The sequence below is a fragment of the Silene latifolia genome, chromosome 1, assembly GCF_048544455.1.
Source record: "Silene latifolia isolate original U9 population chromosome 1, ASM4854445v1, whole genome shotgun sequence".
NCBI lineage: Eukaryota > Viridiplantae > Streptophyta > Magnoliopsida > Caryophyllales > Caryophyllaceae > Silene > Silene latifolia.
This window is the reverse complement of record NC_133526.1, coordinates 81,496,798-81,517,771: the sequence shown is the minus strand read 5'-3', so window position 1 is coordinate 81,517,771 and position 20,974 is coordinate 81,496,798. Positions and strand designations below refer to the sequence as shown.

General features: G+C 38.3%; 1 protein-coding gene across 1 annotated transcript; it reads right to left on the bottom strand.

Moving 5' to 3' along the window:
- Window positions 1-8,227: 8,227 nt before the first annotated feature.
- On the bottom strand, window positions 8,228-20,501 carry LOC141649358 (uncharacterized). Its single transcript, XM_074458052.1, has 5 exons — window positions 20,229-20,501; window positions 18,537-20,142; window positions 10,393-10,482; window positions 9,900-10,265; window positions 8,228-9,687 (listed from the first exon to the last, which is right to left on the bottom strand). The coding sequence occupies exons 1-5, from the start codon at window positions 20,499-20,501 to the stop codon at window positions 8,228-8,230; spliced, it is 3,795 nt and encodes a 1,264-aa protein (XP_074314153.1).
- Window positions 20,502-20,974: the final 473 nt, after the last annotated feature.

The following is a 20,974-nucleotide window of genomic DNA, read 5'->3' as shown; positions in this document are numbered from 1 at the left end:
AATGTAAAAGGTCTTGTCAATTTATTATCTATCTCTTTTAAGTGAACTAAATTAGTGATCTATCGATAATTATAATTGACAAGGTTGATGATTCGATATAAAACTGCATGAGATGTTATGTCTGTTAGGTTCATATATCTATTGTTAGACTTTTTTAATGGCGAACTAACATTTTAATATAAGTTCTTAAGATCTAGTGCATGCATAACTAAAGTAGAGATAAAATAAGAAAACAATGGTTCTTACATTGTTGTTGGTTCGAAAATTAGGGCACAAATAAGGACACCTTCCTTATTTGTTCTTGAGCTTAACAATAATGGATGATCTTCCAACCTCAAATGTAGAGATGTTCCTTACAAATTGCACCCAAGACTTTCTCTTAAAACTAATATATATGTTAACTAGATTTATATATTAGTATCCTTAAATGATTCTAATAATATATATTACTACACTAGTAATAATATTTATGATGATATTAGAATAAAGATGAACAATTTTTTAGAGTTTCTAAAACTATTTTAGAGAGATAAAAGTGAGAAGGTGAATGAATAATGCATGAATGACAAATAGAGAACAAATTCTCTATATGAGGAGGGGGGTAGCCGGTTGTAGGGTGGTGGATGGCCAATGCATGACCTTCTTACTTTTGCTTTTGTTCTTCACAAGAATTATAGATGCAAGCTACTTCAAAATAGGTTATGATTGTGTTTTATTAATCAATTAAATAAAACACCCACTAACCTATAATCCCTCCATTTTTTTGGTCACTTGGATAAAATGGACTTCCATTTTATTTTGTCAATTTGTCACTTGTCACACAATATGTCACATGTAGTATGAAACATGTTATTAATTAATTTAATGCATATTTATCAAATAAATATCATTATATATTAATTAAATTACATATAACAAATTGTCTAGTAATTCTTGATCACACAAATAAAATGGGTCATGTCATTATAATACACAACATTTTGCAATTATAATTAATCAATCATTCTTAATTTAATTGTTTCACAAACAATAACGAATTTTTAGTAATAAATTCTTTTAATTACTAGAATAAATCTTATTTAATCAAATTACAATAAGATATAAATATTCTCACTCACAAATGAATTGTTCACATTTAAGGAATTGATTAACTTGTATCGATACACAATTAATCACCTTATCTATTAAGGGAATTGTCCTATAGGCGTGACCTTAAGGGATTAACTGATCACCACCGTCAAACGACAGTAATGTCAAACTCTAGTTAGCCAGTCATACTGATTAATGTTGATTAGTTGACTATATAAATGAATCATCCTTTACGTATTCTTAATTTGAGATTTAAACATGTGATCACACTATTGTTGAGGACACATACTCCAACAATCTCCCACTTGTCCGAGACAAGTGTGCATCACCAATTCTCTTGTTCTAATGCAATCTCCCACTCAATACAAGGTGTGTTGCAGGTCATACTTGCATTTGATCATATCTTGAGTGGTTTCCTCGATCTGGAGAGTAACTGTCTGACCGGAATTTTCTACCTTATATACCTTCCGAGCGTGGCCACGCATTTTTAGTTCACTACTCCTCGAGTGGCCCTGAGCTTTCAAACAACCCTGACAAGGGGGTGGACAATTCCTATCGCACTATTCTCTTCGTATAGCCATAGTTCATCATGATCCAAAATATACTCATTTAACTTCAGTTACGACAGTCGTAGAGTATAAATCAAAGCCAATCAGAAACTTATGCCAACTTGGGCGAATAGTATCTAGTCAAAATAATTGACTCATAAGAATACTATAGTAGCTCTTGCCACGACCAGGCTTTATGAATTTCCAGAACTCTATAAGCGGTCACTGCCCGACAAAGTGTCTCATACAGTCTGTCTATGTGATTGACTAGTCATCCCATATGACCCTATGACACTTGAACTTGCCATCAATCACATCACACTCTAGTCACTTCGAGAAGTCACCTCCTATAAGCAACCAGGGGCACATAATATATCAATCTAGTTCACTTCAATAGGGTTCAATATTGTCTCAACAACCCATTTGGATATAAGAAAGTAATGGATGAGTTTAAAGAAACTCAAACGATAAATGTGATTATCATATATGAATAGTCAATACCTTATTACTACTTTATATCTTATAATCTATAGTGTACATTCCAACTTTAGGAATTGCTATTTCCTCCTATTCAATGTTATTTCTAATGACATGAATTTATCTAAGTAGATGTCTAGTCTTCTTACTAGACTTGGGTTCTTATACATGGAAGATGCTCTCACTGTTATCTTATAACTTGTGATAAGGTCTTTGGTAGAGGGATCTACTCTCACTCCCTATGTTGACCATCTTATCACAATGTACTTAGATTCTTTTTATAGAACTTGCAATGGTTAAAACTAAAATATTTATCTATTCACTTACTCCTAAGTCAATAAAATCAGCCTAGGATTTCAAAAAATCCTTATAGGTTTGAAAACTGGAGTTTGTGCAACCCTTAAACACACAACTTAGTATATCATCCAAACATAAGAACAAATCCTCAATTCTCCTCAAGAATATTAATGGATGTTCTTTAAGGCTTTCTAATGACCTTCGTTCAAATTAACTTGTTATTGACTTATCATGCTCCAAGCATGTGATTCATCAGGGCATGTGCATATAATGGGATACGTAATCGTTCTAATGGCAGAAACATTAGCAATCAATTTTATGTGATCAACAACTCATTAGGTTCAGTGAATGACTATGACTCTATCATAGTGATTCCACTTTCATCAATATGAATAACCTACTCAACCTTTGATGTTAAACAGATAGAGAATCTTATCAATATAGGTTACTTATCTAAGTGCCAATCTAAAATTTCCTATGTCATAATAGATTTGGAATTTTTGAAATGCAATATGTCATCTTTCATTGAGAATTGAAAACCAAAACACTTCCTTATAGATTGTATTGTTACCCTATCATCCTCAATGAGTGATATGACATCAATATGGAAGACAATCTCTCCCACTAAATTTCATGTCTAAACATGGCAATTTTGACTCCCACTCAAATCCATGCGTACACATGGTTTCTCGACAACTCGAGTAAAACCATTTTCTTTTCACATGATTGAAAAGATCATTGCTATCTAAGTGTTAATTAAAACCTTGTGCTTATGTCACACTCACCCCTTTCTAAATACCTATTTAGAAATTTGGTTTTAACATTTAACTTGATCATACACATTATGAGGTGTCGCAATTATATCATGTATCTTAGCATAGTTACATGTTAACTTAGCTTAGTAGACATCCTCTATGTCTATCTATGCAACATTTAAATAAATTTACCCTTTTGCACAGATTTCACTTTGGTTCGTTCGTCTCTAATGTAAATAGAATTGAATTTACTTGATTCAACCACTTTATAATCTTATTATCTAAAGAACATGTTCTTTTGGTCTCCTCACAAGTTCAAAGATTTGCCTAAGAAAGCTTTCTTTTGGTCTCTTCACATGACATGAGTTTCACTTAAGAACGCTTTCTTTTGGTCTCCTCACTAGTTCCTAACTAGTCATATGTTTGTTGCTAATTTTCTCCCACTCTATCTTTTGAAAAATACATCTATTTTTCTCTAAAGATAGCCTTATAAGCAACAAACAATTTCAAACTTATGATTGTGAAGGTGGAAAATATCGCATGTTATAATCTTAATGGATGACTCTTTTGTAAAGACATTTTAATCTAGCTTCAAAATAGACTAATCCTTATAAGGTAAAGGATTGGACTCATATCCATGTCATATTTAATCTTTAGGGCTTAAGTCCTCCCATAGCTCATATGGAGTCTTATGAGTGGTCTCAAGTCTTAGTTATAAGTGGTGTAGCTAATCGGTGTATAAAATTTCCCTTTTAGAGTTTAAATAACTCTTTTTTTATTTTACAATCATACTTTCTAATATCGAATAAGATGTGATATTAAGTCACAAAAGCATAAGTGAGAATCAAATTCACGGCTTATGAACTAATTACAATGATCCAATCGTTGTAATTTTTTTTTTATGATTAATTATTTAAGTCAACATAATTTATGTTTTGATATGAAAGGTGTATAATGACAAGTTTTAGAACGAAAAAATCCCATAAACCGAGTGACTTGGGTTGAAAACCATGCCACTAAAATTCAAATACAACTTCTTGTTCTTGAAAATAAAAGGAAATAAACTAATTTCCATGTCCAACTAGGAAATTAAAAGAGTTCTAAAACAACAACTTCAAAATAAAACAATAAAACGAAGACTATCAAAATAAAGGGCAAGCTTCCATAGGCCATCTACTATGGGCGGCTACTCTAGCTTCCCTTGAAGAGACTCCTTAGGCTTGCTTGTCTTTGCCTTTGTCTTTGCTCGGATGCCCTTAAAAACAAATTAAAAAGGGTAAGAATCACAACTTGTATCACACTACTAAAGTTGAGATTGAAATCAAAACATAAATGATAGGGATAAATTTATTTACCTACCGGAACAATCTTTCCAGCTTTGATATCACCAAGATACTTTGGACAATTACTCTTCCAATGTCCTACGCCATTACAATAATGGCATTTGTCCTCGGAAGTAGCACCTTTTTAGGAAAGCTTTTCTCAAACGCTTTTCCTTTTCCCTTGAAGGGAGTGGTTTTCTTGCCCTTGCTAGAACTCCTCTTAAACTTCCCTTTGCTCTTATTATTAATAACGAGCACATCCTTGGTGATCTAACATTTAGACCCATATCCCTCTCGGCTTGCACAAGCAATTTATGCAATTCATGGAGCGAAGTCTTCATATTTTTCATATTGTAGTTTACCCTAAACTGCACATATGCCTTGACTTTATTCAAGGAATGTAGAACTTGGTGTATAACGAGTTGTTTGGGAATGTCAATCCCTTGGATCTTAAGAGTCTCAACAAGCTCAATTAACTTGAGCACATGAGGGCTAACCTTTTGGTCCTCTTTGATGTTGATCTCGAAAAATGCGGAGGCCGGCTCATATTGGATAATCCTTGGAGCTTGTGAAAACATGGTCACAAGCTTGGTGTAGATCTCATAGGCCGTGCTTATCTTAATGCATTCCTTTGGAGATCGGGCTCTATAGAGAAAATCAAGACGTTCTTGATAGCGGCCGACTCTTTTAGGTAGGCCTCATAGGCTTCTCTTACGGCGGAGGTTGACCTAGTAGTAGGTGTGGCGGGAGCGGCTTCGGTAAGGTAACGAAGCTTGTCGTCACCTTCCGCGGCCAAACAGAGTTGTGCATCCCAATCGGCGAAGTTAGAACCATTCTTTTTAAGTTTACATTGATCCATAAAGGATCGGAGCCAAGAAGCATTTGGGAGTGGTGGAGCGTTTGCGCTAGTTTATGCGGATGAAATGGGAGTCGACATTGCAAACTAATCAAATTGACTACAAAATATAAAATGAAGGAACTATATTTTTTGCAATAAGGGTATTTCTCATATATTCCAAATAAAAAGGATTACATGAGTTTCTTACAAAAAATATCCACTATACAATATATGTCCTATACCTTTCTATTAGCTATACAAAAAGTATTCCTATGTATTGAGAGTTTCAATTACATCCAAGTACACACGATCAGTAACTGAATGAAGGAGTAAGGTGCTAACAATGAACTGTATCTCCTTGAATAAAGCTTGGGAAGATCTCTCCCTTCCCTCAAAAATTCTGAAGTTCCTTTCCTGCCAGATACTATAAACCAGACAGCCTATGCTACAACTCATCCATTTGCTTAGCTTCTCCAATGGTTCTTCTTGAATCTCTGATTGTACCATAGTAGTAAGGAGTGGAGTTCTGTACTGCTCGAATTCATTTTAGTCCACTGTTTGATACATTTCAACAGCTCACCAGTATAGCTGTAGTTGAAGAAGAGGTGGGTAGCATTCTCAGCAGCATGTTTGCATAGGCTGCATCTGTTTACCATATGGAAACCTCGAGCCATTAGCTTATCCATAGTAGCTAATCTTTCCTACACGGCCAGCATAAGGATGACCCTGTGCCTAGAAACCATGGTGCCATGTTGTATAGCTTTATATACTGGTTGGGGGGAGCCACGTTTTCTGAGGTGCTCATAAGCTTTCCTGATAGAAAACTGATCTCTGACAGTGAAACTGCGGAGCAAAAGCTTAAAAGAATTAACCCCTCCCATATTCTGAATACAAATGTCTCGAATCTGGAGGATGCCTCTGATGCTCTCAGAATGATTCTCATGTACAGCAACATCCCAGATGGAGATAGTGTGTAACACCCCCATACTCCAAGTGCCTTACCAGGACCACTCAGGTATAAGGATACTACCATCTCGGTTACCCGAGGCATGATAATCATAAGACAATAAGGAAACAACATTTAATAGTATAACTTTAGTGAAAAGTACAATCAGGCCAAATCCCAAAATACGGGTACAAGTTCTCAAACCAACTGTCTAATCAACTAAATGTAAAGTTTATTAAACGACTAAGCTACAGCGGAAGACTTCTATCATCTGACAGTGGCACATCCCAGCAATCCCATGTGACTCAATTCAAACCTGCTCAATTACTGCTCACCATCCCCGAATGGATCACCGCAGGTTTTACAAAAAACAACACGGGGACAGTACTAATCACACAATCTATATATATCAACAATACGATAAACAGATATCTCACACCGTCACACACACAATCACATCAGTCCCATCAATCTCAATCACCGATCGTCCACTTTGGACCACACCGCCGCGATGGGGGACCGCAGCCGTACCCACCAAATCCCCGCTCCTCATAATGAGCGATAACCATGTCCATTAATGTGCACATCCCCTTTCGTGGCGGGTTCCACGAAGGGCAAAACAAGGGCGTGAAGCCACTCCCGCAAGTGACCCCACTCAGCCGAGGACACGCCTCGAGAACCAGAGACAAACAATCACAATCAACAAGCCATCACAATATAATTACTATATTATTTAATCAACCACAACACATCAACATCACATTATGGGACTAATACGGAGTAGGAAATCCTACCTGGAAAGCACAACTATCAGACGGTCTCAACAGCTGTATCAAAAAGCCTCTTCTACAAAACCTCCTCCTCATACAAACACATAAACACTACCAAATCACAATCTACACAAAACCTCCAAATCCCCATATTAGGGTTTAAACAACTTAAAAGAAATACCATAAAAATGGTACATAGTTCTTACCCTTGACGCAAGGATCTCAACGGTATAACGAACGATGAAATCCGACCTTCCAAACACCGGAATTTGCTAACAATGCGATTAAAGTGAAGAACGTACTTTGCTTTCTCGCTTGACAGTAATTTAGGTTTTTAAAAGTGTTTAGAATAATGACGGAAAAGATTATATACCTTAATCGCATAATTAACAAAACCCGAGAAATAACTCCCCGTAAACCGGCTACTCGATCGAGTAGCTAAGGTACTCGATCGAGTGCCCCCTTACTCGATCGAGTATCCTAGTTACTCGATCGAGTATCCAACAGGTCAGAAACTATTTTAAAACGCAACTCACCCTTACTCGACAGAGTAAGGCCTACTCGATAGAGTACCCAGAGACTCATAAATACAGAGTATTACATAGTGTTAGTGATATATTTGCCAATCCATTTCGTCCAAATGTCCCCTCGATTCTGATCAAGTTTCCATAACCATTGAAAGAGGATAGAAACATTCCAGTCATGCAAACTTTTGATTGTAAACCCACCTTCTTCCCAAGGGGTGCAAATACTCGTCCAGCTCTTGAAGACAGGCTTCCTGTCAGTGAGCTCATGCCCCCAGAAAATGTTCTTGCTTATTCTGCTAATAAGTTTACAAATTTGCTTAGGCAATAATATACTCGCGCACCAGAAGTTATTTAATCCAAAAACAACAAAATTCAGTACTTGGATTCTTCCAGCATAAGAGAGATGCTTAGTGGAGAATTTGGTAGCAATATTTTGAATTTTCAAAATTAATCCATCATACATGTCTTGAGTGAGCCTAGAGGAATGAATAGGGATCCCTAGATATCGAAAAGGGAACTTCCCCTCATTGAGTCCAATAGTAGAGAAAATAAGGTGCTTGACAGAGTTAGCCACCCCTCCAAAATATGCTTCAGTCTTTTCCAGGTTGGCTTTTAGGCCTGGCTAAGTGGAGAAAATGTCTAAAATGGTGACTGCCTGCTAAACAGAAGGTAAGTCTCCTCTAGTAAAGATCATTAGGTCGTCAGCAAAGACCAGATGAGTCAGCTTCAGTCTAGAGCATTTTGGGTGGTAAGAGACCCCATGTATACTGCACATACCCCTTAAACTCCTGGATAGTACTTCCATACTTAGAACAAATAGGAAAGGAGACAATGGGTCCCCTTGCCTCACTCCACTCCTACCCTTGAAAAAGCCATGATGAGAGCCATTAATTTTTAAAGTAAACCATGAGCCACTGACACACCCCATAATCCATTTGGTGAACATGGGTGGAAACTTGAGCCCCTCAAGCATGCTCTGAATGAACTCCCATTGTAGGGTATCAAAAGCCTTGCTGATATCAATTTTTAGCATACACCTAGGTGTTATATGTTTCCTAGTGTACCCTTTCACCAGATTTTGGGTTAGTATGACATTCTCAAACAGTCTTCTGCCACTCACAAAAGCAGCCTGCTCAGGTCCAACTAGAGATGGCATAATGAGCTTTAGTCCATTTGTGAGAATCTTGCTAATTATTTTGTATATGGTGGAGCAACAAGATATAGGCCTAAAATCTTTAATAGTCTGGGGGGTCTGCTTTTTAGGGATGAGTGTTACTAGGGTGACATTTGCCTGCTTAGGCATAAACCCAGTCTTAAAGAAATCCTCAATAGCAGTGCATAAATCATGCTCAATAATGGTCCAAGCTGCTTTAAAGAAGCCAGAGGAGAATCCATCAACCCCTGGGCTCTTATTGGAGTCAATGGAAAAGAGTTCAGCTTTAATTTCAAGCCTCGTGATGGGCTTAGTCAAGTCAAAGTAATCATGTTCCTCAACACAGTTCCCCTTTGAAAACAATTCAGGGGCAATAGGAAGGACATACGTATTCTCCCCCAATAATTGTTGGTAATAATCCACAAAGGCTTCACCCACATTATGGAGCCCTTTGTGATGAGTACCATCAATTCCATCAATTCCATGAATATCACCAATCATTTGGCTTTGTTGCCTTTCCTTAATCTTTGCAAAAAAGTATTTAGAGAAAGTATCAATATACTTAATGCCCTGGGATTTAGCCCTCTGGTATAATATTTGTATCTCAATCTCCTTGAGATGCCATAATTCTTGTGAAAGTTTTTGTTCCTGGGCAAAAAGGGAAGCAAAATCAGGTCTAGACTGAAGGTCTTGATAACATTGAGCTAGCTCATCCCTCTTGTCCTTCACTCTGCTACTAATGTTAGCAAACTGATTGACATGCAGTTTTTTAAGACCCATTTTGACTTTTTCCAGCTTATTCATTAATCTAAACATTGAGTTGCTAGGATGACTAGTTTCCCAGCATTCAGTAACTATTTGCCCAAACTGAGGGTGCTCAACCCAACAGTTCACGAACTTGAATTGCTTTTTAGGATAGTCATTATCATGAAAAGTCAAAAGAGCAGGGTTGTGGTCAGAGATTCCTGGAGATAAGAAGTGTGCAGTAGTTTGGGAAAAGTGATGACTCCAATTGTCATTCACCAGGACCCTGTCCAGCTAAGAGTAAACCCTGGTTGCCATCTCTTTTTTGTTAAACCAGGTAAAGTCACATCCTAATCCGTTGAGATCAACCAAACCACTATTCTGAAGGCAAGAATTGAAATCAAACAATTCAGAGAGAACAGGAGGGGTGTGCCTGATTTTCTCAGAGGATGTCTGATGACATTAAAGTCTCCCATAACTGTCCAACATTCATTTTTATGAGCAAAATTAGTCAAGGAATCCCAAACTTTTTGCCTAATCCCAGCATTATTACTTCCATAAACAACTGATAAAAAGAACATTCTACCAGTAGCCAGGTGTTTAATTTTGTAATGAACCACCTGGGAGTGCTCCTCCAAGATCTCAACAGTGGTAGTAGTGGGATTCAAAAGGAGCCATATACGACCATTATTATGCTTGTTGTAGTTGCAGAAAGCATTGTATCTTCTAAAGCTATTTCTCAAAATCTTCTTAGCCTTATGTTGTTTTACCCCGGTTTCAAGTAAACCCAACACATCCACTTTATTTTCATTAAGAAAATGGTTCACCTCACTATGCTTGATAGGCTTATTAAATCCTCTAATATTCCAAGTAGAAATAATCATGGGTTCTTATTATCAGGGGGGCAGACAGTAAACAGGTGAGACCTTGCTTGTGTACACCGGAGCTAGGAGAATTCCGAAGGATACTTTTCTGAATGGGTCCAGTATCCAGGCAGGGTGTAACAGCACTACTAACTGTAGACAGTCCAGAGATCTGGCTAGAACTATAATACTACGGATTTCTTAGGCTAAGTACTCGACCGAGTAGAGCCTACTCGGCCGAGTAGTGTAGATGTGTAGTATGTTTGGCTACTACCGAGGAATACTCGGCCGAGTATGATGAATACTCGGCCGAGTAGAGGATACTCGGCCGAGTATACTCTATACTCGATCGAGTATCCGGTCTGGCGAGTAATATTTCAGCGGTTTGATGCGGGAGTGTTTAGGGATTATTTATTCGATAAAGCAGTTTCTAAACATCATTTTACAAAACCTAATCATACGTACGACATCCTAATCACTCCCAAATCTCTCCTCTGTGTGTGTGGTCATCGTAGCTTTTGCATTCAATCTTTAATTCTTCCGTCGGTAAGTCCTTATCCCTATGTCATTGATGATTAATTCTAGGGTTTGCTTTATTTATGAATTTGGGGGAAATGGTATTGTGCAATGTGTAATTGTGTTATGTGATTATTGTTTAGGCGAGGACTTCGTAGAGGAGCCGTTCTAGTGATTGTCTCCATCGTTGCCGATTGTTGCTAAGGTAGGGTTTCCCTACTCAGTTACTGTTAATTGATTTAAGATTATGTTTGTATTGTAATTGTTGTTACCTGCTGATCATCGGAGTATGGGTGTTGTGGTGACGGTGGTGATGTGGTTGTGTTGTGATGGTGGTGGTGGTGTGACAGCTGTGATGCTGTGGTACTGTGTTGTGTGTGTTGGTTGTGGTGGAGTCAATTGCGGGAGTGGCTTCACACCCTAGTTTGCCCTCCGTGGAACCCGTCATGGGAGGGGATGTGCAAATTAAGGGACAGGGATTGTTAGTCGCTCGTTGATGAGCTGGACTTGGTGGGGATGGGCTGCGGTCACCCACTGGTGGAGTGGATTACCTGTTGTGATGGGTAATCTGGCAGGGCTACACACTTTGGTGTGTAGTCGGTTACTGTGGAGGATGATCAGCCGGTTACATTATTTGTTTCTCTTATCTTGATTGAACGGTACTGACCCCGTGTTGTTGTTTTGTAAAACCTGCGGTGATCCATTCGGGGATGGTGAGCAAATTATGACAGGTAATGCAGATGTTTAGCTATGGGACAGTCATGGGGAGTCATCACTTCGAGTATAGCTTCCGCTGTTACGAGTTTAGCTGTTTCTGATTTCAGTTATATTGAGTTCCTTATACTTTTATTTTGAGTTGGTCTGAGATTATGTAATCCTTAAACACTTCATACTTTAATAAAGTTGTTTGGATTGTTGCTTTTGATATACTAACCTCGGGCAATCGAGATGGTAACAACCTCTCATGCTAGGGTAGTCCATGGTAAGGTACCTTAGTATGAGGGGGTGTTACAAAGTGGTATCAGAGATGACGATTCCGGCACCTGAAACAAATGAACCCAATGAACTTAGGGAGTCTAAATAAAATAAACCCGGGGAGAGTTGTTTGGAGCTACCGCAAAGACTTCGGAGACGTCCCGAAGTTGCATTAAGGCCCTTACGATCTCAAGCCAGTCACGGAGGGACTGTGTTGTGTCGAAATTGAATGCTTGGAACATGTGGTAGAAGGTGTAATGTGTGAAAATCTGTGAAGGACATTGTGAAAGTGGTAGAAAGGCATGATGGAATTGATGTGTGAAATCAGTTGAAACGGTTTTGGCATGAAAAGTATTGACATGTTACGTGTTTACTATGTGGCTTTCAAATTTATGACGTAATATGCTTAACTTTGGGTAGCGATGCATAGTATATAGAATTGCATGCTTAAGTATGTTATCGTAAGTTTATGTCGTGTTTAATTTTCATGTGGGTATGATAAAAGTGCATTTATGTACTGCTTTCTTGAAGTATTGAGTTCTTGTTGTTGCCTTATGCATGTTCAAATTGTTTGGGTTTATAAAATTTGATTTGTATGAAAACCGATTATGGAAGGGTTGTCTTAAAACTGTCATAAGTCGAGTTCTAGAAATGATATTGCTATGATTCCAATTGGAGGTGATATCTTCTCTTCTTACGATTTTAACGATAGGTCACACGCCCAAAATAACCGAGTAACGAGTGAGATATGACTGTTTTACGAAAACTGGACGGTGCTGAGAACTGTGCCGATACTCGACCGAGTAGGCCCTACTCGGCCGAGTATCTTTCATACTCGACCGAGTATTCCATATTCGACCGAGTAATCTCTCTGTGATAATTCTGTTTAGCTTCTGGAGTCGTGAACTCGGCCGAGTAGTCTCATTACTCGATCGAGTACCTCAGTGGGCAGCCGTTTTGAGTCGGTGGCTATGTTCTTACATTGTTTTGAGTCGTAGCGTATGTACACATGTATGTTTTGGGTCTTAAAGCGTTCTTTTATATATGTGACGGTCTGGATACGTAAGTTACCAAAGGCTATGACAAGGTGAATTCCGGCTTGTGAAGGATATGTGTTGGGTAAGGAAGACATGTGTTAATATGGTTGTGAGGGATAGTGGAAAAAGGAAAGAGAGGAATGATGAGCTAATCAAGGTAAGGAACATGTTGCTGAGATATGGTAAGTGATATAGTAGTGTGTTGAGTAATATAAAATTCAGTGTTTATGGGCAAGAGTGATATAAGTGTAAAGAAATGTAAGGATGAAAGATCGAGATGAGGATGCAAATAGTGGAAAATTGGGATGTGTAAGGGTTTATGGAGGGAGACAGTTAGGATTGTGTTGCTTAAGGATATATGTAATGAATGGTTGCTTTAGAGGGATGAGGTAGAGGGGTATTTCGTGAACGTAGATGGAGTTATATCGCGTTGTGAATTTGTAGATAGTGACTGAGTTTGGGAATTTTAAATATCAAGGGGTGAGCCTAGTGTGAAATTCTTTGGGAAATTAACGGTATGAGGTAAATTTTTGGTTTTCTAGAGATACGAAAGGGAGATACGACTAATTGAAGAGTAACTGTTAGTGTGTGGACTTGATGTGACAAAGATAACTGAGAAGCAAGATGAGAGAGGATAAATGATAAGAAGAATGATAAGATATTGATATGAATTAAGAGAATTAGAGTTGTGAAGCTATGGGAAAATAAACAAAATACTAAAGAGTTAGGTAGAAAAAGAAAGGAGATGAACTATGAATTGGTATTATTGAGTAAAAAGGGGGAAATAGGGATGGAAGTAAGTTGAGAAAACATTGACCGGAGTTAAGGAGCATGAAGGTAGGAAATTATGGAAATGTACGATAGCCTCACTAGAGGGTGTGAGTTAATGGTTATATAGGAGAGCAGGACGACATGTTAGACGTGAGTTTCGAGGTATTAATGGAATGAGAAGCTTGTAGAGTGCTTGCACGATCTGAGATTTTGGTAGAGAGTGGCAACGATATGATAAAGGATAGAATTGGGAATAATGTTGAGGTAGATTTAGTTGATGGATTGGATGTTCGTTATTTGAGATGATAACCAGAGAGAGGAAACGGACTGTTATATTAAGAAGTGATAGTAAGAGAGTAGTCACATGAAGGATGTTGGTGTCATAGTATTGTCACTAGTGGTTGAGGATGATGTTACTTTAGGGAAGTTAGTTGTTCTAATGAGGTTGATCTTGTGGAGGTGATTAGTATGTTTGGTTGTGAGGGAGTATAAGGTGTGGATATATGAGGTATTTGTTGGAAGTTGGGTACTGATGTTATGACTACATTTGCCTGAGGGGTGATAATTATGTGTATGAGAGAATATGTTATGAAAGGCACCTGAGTTAAGTCCGGATGAGAGGTATTCATTGTCAAGTGGTAATTTACGAGATCAGGATTGGCTAGTTAGATTCGATTATGGGTCCATGGGATGTGTAAAACTTTGTGTGACGTCCTGGCCTCACGAGTAATTGTGTGACGTGATAGTTATGAGTCGTTATATATGTGTTCTGCGTCATTGGTTATACTTATATGTGTATGTATGATATCTGTTAGTGATGGTGTGAGGTTCCGGCCTCGAGAGTCTTGGTATGGATAATATTCATAAAGTTGGTATTTGTAATCCCATCTAATATGTTGCGTCGTGATCTGGTAGAGTAGTTTTAAGAAAGTTTTGTGGTCAAGGAAGTTGTGCTGAGTCAGTGTTATGAGATTGTAAAAGTTGTGATGGCTATCGATGTTGTTTTTGCGCACTGTGCACAGTAATTCGGGTTGTGATACGAGTATTTTCGTGTTGTCATAGATCGTTATTTATTTGCTGCTATTTCTTGTCAGTGTCGGTCGGGGCATATAGACCGTTGTGTTATTTCCCGATGTTTCTTACCAGTGTCAGCTTAGGAGTGAAAATAGAGTATGGTATGAGAGATAGTTGGGTATGGTGTTGTTGTTATCATGGCATAGTAATATTCTATTAATGGGACACCATTGTGAGAGTTTGTTGGAGTGATTTTGATCTTGTGTTAGATGAGGCATTGGTGGACATAGTTGTGAAAAAAAAAAAAAATTTGTGGAACATGTGTGGTATTGAACTTGAAACTACAAGTGGTTTAGCACCTTTCCTTGGGATAGGGAGTACGGAGTTTTAGGACTTAGTATAATGTCAAGTTAAGGGAGTAGTGGTAATAAAGAAGATGAACTTGAGAAGCTAATGTAAGTATGTGTAACACTTGAGGATTGTGAGATAAGATTGTGGAGATGAGTTTATATGTATATAGAAGTATGTCGTGTTGTGGTAATGTAGAAGAGATGGAGTAGTGGTTATACTGAGGATTTTATGATATATGCTATGGGAGTGCGGAATAATTGGAGGCACGAGAACTGTTAAAGAAAGAGAGTCCTGGATATAGGAATGGTTGTAGGTGTTGAGGTTATAGTGGGTTATCGTTGTCATGCAGTAGTAGTGAGGATTATGGGAGGTATAGCAAAGGACCTAGTATTAATGAGTTACGAGGACATAACATCTATCTTAAGAGGATTAGGATGCGATAAGAGAGTTTGATGGTCATACAGGTTGCAATTGGAAGTTTGAGTGTTGGTACAGAATAAGGATGGATTTGTGTGATTGCCGATTTTATTACAGGTAATGGCAGTGCTCGTAGTAGTATGATGTTTATGAGTATGAGTAACGGATTTTGTGAGGATGTTTATGTGTGTGAGTAAACTTCGAGGACGAAGTTCGTTTTAAGGATGGTAGAATGTAACATTCCGTTTTGATGGTTGATCTTATTTTGTGGATTGTCTTGGTATTGAGTTTCTAGTGAGTGTTACGGAAGTGAGACAAGGTTGGCAACATTGTATTGTGGTTATTCGATAATATTATGTAGTCTATATCGAGAGGATATGTTATCTAGTAAGCGTGGTTGGTGGAGTTAGTGTTAGGTGTCCATGTTTAATAGGTTGGGTTGGAACTTCGGGAACGAAGCTCTTTTTAAGGGGGGAAGACTGTAATACTACGGATTTCTTAGGCTAAGTACTCGACCGAGTAGAGCCTACTCGGCCGAGTAGTGTAGATGTGTAGTTTGTTTGGCTACTGCCGAGGAATACTCGGCCGAGTATGAGGAATACTCGACCGAGTAGAGGATACTCGGCCGAGTATACTCTATACTCGAACGAGTATCTGGTCTGGCGAGTAATATTTTAGCGGTTTGATGCGGGAGTGTTTAGGGATTATTTATTAGATAAAGCAGTTTCTAAACATCATTTTACAAAACCTAATCATACGTACGACATCCTAATCACTCCCAAATCTCTCCTCTGTGTGTGTGGTCATCGTAGCTTTTGCATTCAATCTTTCATTCTTCCGTCGGTAAGTCCTTATCCCTATGTCATTGATGATTAATTCCAGGGTTTGCTTTATTTATGAATTTGGGGGAAATGGGATTGTGCAATGTGTAATTGTGTTATGTGATTATTGTTTAGGCGAGGACTTCGTAGAGGAGCCGTTCTAGTGATTGTCTTCATCATTGCTGATTGTTGCTAAGTTAAGGTTTCCCTACTCAGTTACTGTTAATTGATTTATGATTGTGTTTTTATTGTAATTGTTGTTACCTGCTAATCATCGGAGTATGGGTGTTGTGGTGACGGTGGTGATGTGGTTGTGTTGTGATGGTGGTGGTGGTGGTGTTGTGACAGATGTGATGCTGTGGTACTGTGTTGTGTGTGTTGATTGTGGTGGAGTCACTTGCGGGAGTGGCTTCACATCCTAGTTCGCCCTCCGTGGAACCCGTCACGGGAGGGGATGTGCACATTAAGGGATAGGGATTGTTAGTTGCTCGTTGATGAGCTGGACTTGGTGGGGATGGGCTGCGGTCACCCACTGGCGGAGTGGATTACCTGTTGCGATGGGTAATCTGGCAGGGCTACACACTTCGGTGTGTAGTCGGTTACTGTGGAGGATGATCAGCCGGTTACATTCTTTGTTTGTCTTATCTTGATTGAACGGTACTGACCCCGTGTTGTTGTTTTGTAAAACCTACGGTGATCCATTCGGGGATGGTGAGCAGATTATGACAGGTAATGCAGATGTTTATGTTGGGAAATGTGTCCTCAACAATAGTGCGATCACATGATTTAATATCATAATTAAATCTCATATAAAAATACGTAAGGGATGATTCAATAATATAGTCAACTGATCAACATTAATCGGTAACGATTGGCTTGCTAGACTTTGACGTTACTGTCGTGGGACGGTGGTGGTCAGTTGATCCCTTAAGGTCACACCTAAAGGATGATGTCCTTATCTATAAAGTTAATCAATTGTATGTTGATACAAGTTGATTAATTCCTTAAATATGAACAATTGATTTTTAATAAGAGGAAGTGTGTATATTATTATAATGTGATTAAATAAGATCATATTTAGTGGATTAATATGTTAATTCACTAAATTATATTGAGGTTTTATAAAGTTTCGAGGTAGAGGTAATTGGTTATTTACGTTTACAAGAAGTTGTAAATTTAACTAACTAGCTATTATGGGACCCATTATATGTTGATATAATGATAAATATTACTCAATAAGTTGAGTGGATATATGTTTATTAATTTGTGTCATAATTGTTGTATGATCAAATAAATATTTAATTATGTGAGATAATTAAACATGAGACTTATAAGCATTTGTGGGACAAATATTATAAGACAAATATGGACCATATTAAGAGCAAAAGGGCCGCACCATCATGTGTGTAAGAGGAGCTTTTTGGTTCTTTTATAATTCACTCCAACATGTGCATTTGGAAGTGGGTTTTTGAGAAGAGAAATTTACTCTTTTGATGAGCATAGGGGAAGTAAGTTTTGAGAACATAAAATGCTCTTATTAAGGCCTAGGGGCCGGCTCTCTCAAGATATGAGAAGAGCTTTTGTGCTCAAGTTTCCTTCTCCAAGATTCTCAAAAATAGAACATGCAAAACCTCTTACTTCTTCATCCTCTTCTTCATCAAAACATTAGTTTTTGATTCAATCTTGTTCATAAAGATTACTAATATTATTAGTGTAATATATGAGTATTAGTAATCAATTTTAAGGTAAACTACTAAACAAATATCTAGCACATATAGTTTAGTGGAGATAAGGGATAATCTTGGGTGCAATCAAGAGGAGTGACTTCTATACTTGAGGTCTTTGGAGGATCATCCTAATACTCATCATAGCTCAAGAACAAGTGAAGGTAGGAGACCTTACTTGTGCCCATAAACCGAAATTAGCAATGTAAGGGACATTGTTTTCTTATAAATCTCTTATTTAGTTATGCATGCACTAGATCTAAAGAACAAATAATTAACAAGTTAATTAGTTCACTTTTAGAATATTCTAATAATAGGTATATGAACCTAATAGTTTAGCTATGGGACAGTCATGGGATTCATCACTTCGAGTCTAGCTTCCGCTGTTACGAGTTTAGCTGTTTTTGATTTCAGTTGTATTGAGTTCCTTATACTTTTATTTTGAGTTGGTCTGAGATTATGTAATTGTTAAATTCTTCATACTTTAATAAAGTTGTTTGGATTGTTGCTTTTGATATACTAACCTCGGGCAACCGAGATGGTAACAACCTCTCATGCTAGGGTAGTCCTTGGTAAGGTACCTTGGTATGAGGGGTTGTTACAAGAACCCTGGTCAACAGTTGCAAGAGTCTCAGTATTGGTGACAAGGCTATCTTCACAAGGAACAACCATTATAGGGTCAGACATGGGTAAAGAGTCTCTCTTCAAGGCTATTTGAGACTGTTTAACCGTGTCCTTCTTGGTGCATTCTGAGTGCATTACAATCCCAGTAGGTGATGAGACCAACTCAGAGGAGGAATTAGGTAAGCCTAGTCGTGGACATTCTGAGCTCTCCTCATTCTCCAAGGAGTTAGTCTGCATCCCTCTGGTGATTGAAGTACCACCTAACACACAAGGGTTTTGTCCTGTAGCAGATTCAGTGACAGAAAAATTCTCCTTTGAGCTATGATTAGGGCACTGCTCAACCTCTGTTAGATCCCCCACTCTATTGTCAGGGGTCTCAGTAATAATTTCTCCTTCTTCAGGGAGAGAGAGAACAGTGAAGGGGTTGTTTCCAATTATAGATGTTGAAGTAGACACAAGCAAGGAGTCTCTCTTCAAGGCTATTTGAAACTGGCTAGCTTTGTCCTTCCTGGTGCATTCTGAGTGCACTGCAATTCCAACAGTTGATGGGACCAGTTCTGAGGAGGAAGAGACTGAGCCAAGATTAGGGCCTGAGCTTATCTCCTTGTCCAGGGAGCCAGTACTCACCCCAATGGTAATTGAAGCACCACCTAGCACACTAGGGCTAATCTTAGCAACATACTGAGGTTTTTTCTTCTGCTCTTGAGCTTTAAGGAGCTTGGCCTTATTCAGTTTACAAGTTTGCTTCAGATGACCCATTTTACCACATTCGGCGCAGTAATGTGGTATCCATTCGTACTCAATTCTTTGAACAGATGGGCGAAAGGGTGTGTTGAGGGAAATCTCCAAAGGAAGGTTAGAGGCTATGTCAACTTCAATCATGACCCTAGCAAATGAGAGCTTTTCCTTATTAGTAGTAGGCAAGTCAGCAAACATAGGTCTACCAATCTTGCTAGACATTTTACTCAACACAGTAGGAGACCAAAGGTATGGGTCTAGGTCAGGGAAAAGAACCCATATGGGAACAATGGAAACTTTGTCCATCTCAAAGGAGAAGGAAGGGTGCCATTGCTTAAGAATGAGTGAGTAGGAACCCATCTTCGAGGGACCATCCTTTAAGACATTATTCATCTCCTCCTCACTGGAAAATCGAAAACTAAACCACCCTTTTTTAAAATACTGCACTACTGGGTAAGCAATATGACTCCAACTCTTACTAACAAATTCAGTGATTTGCTTCAAAGTTTGTCTAGATCCAAGCAAGTGCCCCATGAGTGTAAATTCCCAGATTTTTAATTCATCAACAATGTCCTCAAGAGCCACATCTATTTCCTCAGCAGAATCACTTGCTTGATGAAAATAAAGACTCATGCTAATTGGTACTTTAGGTTTAGCAACATCAGACCATTTTTTATTAGCAACAGTAGGACTAGACGCCATTGCAGTAGGAGTCGAAGCAGGCATATTAGGGACATCGTTCTTTGCCCCAATATCTGTGGCCTTAGCTTCAAGAACTACTGTGGTATCAGGTAACCTAGAGACAAATATGGGGGAAACCACTATCTGAGATGGATTTGGGATTCAAGATGAACATCATGCCCAATTGTTTCAGAAGGAACACAAGTTGCAGGATTAGGTTTAATTAAAACCGAATTCGGAATGTAATTCACAGAATTAGGTCCAATTGGTGCAGAATTAGAGACACGATTTGCAGAATTAGGGTTTTTACTAACAGAATTGGCCACAGCATCCACAATGAGATTATTAAGCAGGAGAGGTTGTCGTGTCGGCGATACCTGAGTTTTCGGCATTGGAGTGATTATAGGAGAATTGCGAGAAAGAATGGTACGAGGAGGAGCAGGAGGTGACAAGGAATCCATAGATGTTCTCCCTTTAGGAGGACGACCCCTCCCCCGCGCCATCAGTATTTAGATTATTTTGGAAGAGTCAGGATTTTATGATATAGACGAATTACATCAATACAAGATAAATGAAGGAACTATAAACATTTATCGTTTTAATAAAACTTGTAAATATTTTAAGCAAGTCTTAGCATTTATATAGTGACCTTTACCCAACTATAATAAATGATTCCGAGACCCAAAATTGATATTAACTTGGATGTGAGCCAACGGGCCCTCTACACCTTTACTAATATAACTTGGTAGGTTAACTCTCTTAACCGATTCTACAATTAGAACTCTCGGTCGATGAATTTATGTTAAGTTCATCTTTAGCCCGAACCTATTGCGGCTATGGTCGCAATGTACATTCGCTGAGATCAACCAAACTTTCGAAATGTAATAACTATTTATTACCCCACATACCCAACGTCAATAGAAGCACCCCGACAAAATCGTATTGTACCTCTTATGAAATTGAGATTCATTGGCTC

Bases quoted from the DNA above. Each gene is read 5' to 3' on its own strand.
- LOC141649358 (XM_074458052.1), bottom strand. From the start codon at position 20,501: ATGGCGCGGGGGAGGGGTCGTCCTCCTAAAGGGAGAACATCTATGGAT. The intron at 10,483-18,536 runs GTACCTTACCAA...GACTGTCTACAG, and splicing joins TAACAACCCCTCATACCAAG to TTAGTAGTGCTGTTACACCC. The intron at 9,688-9,899 runs GCACACCCCTCC...TCTTATCTCCAG, and splicing joins ACATCCTCTGAGAAAATCAG to GAATCTCTGACCACAACCCT.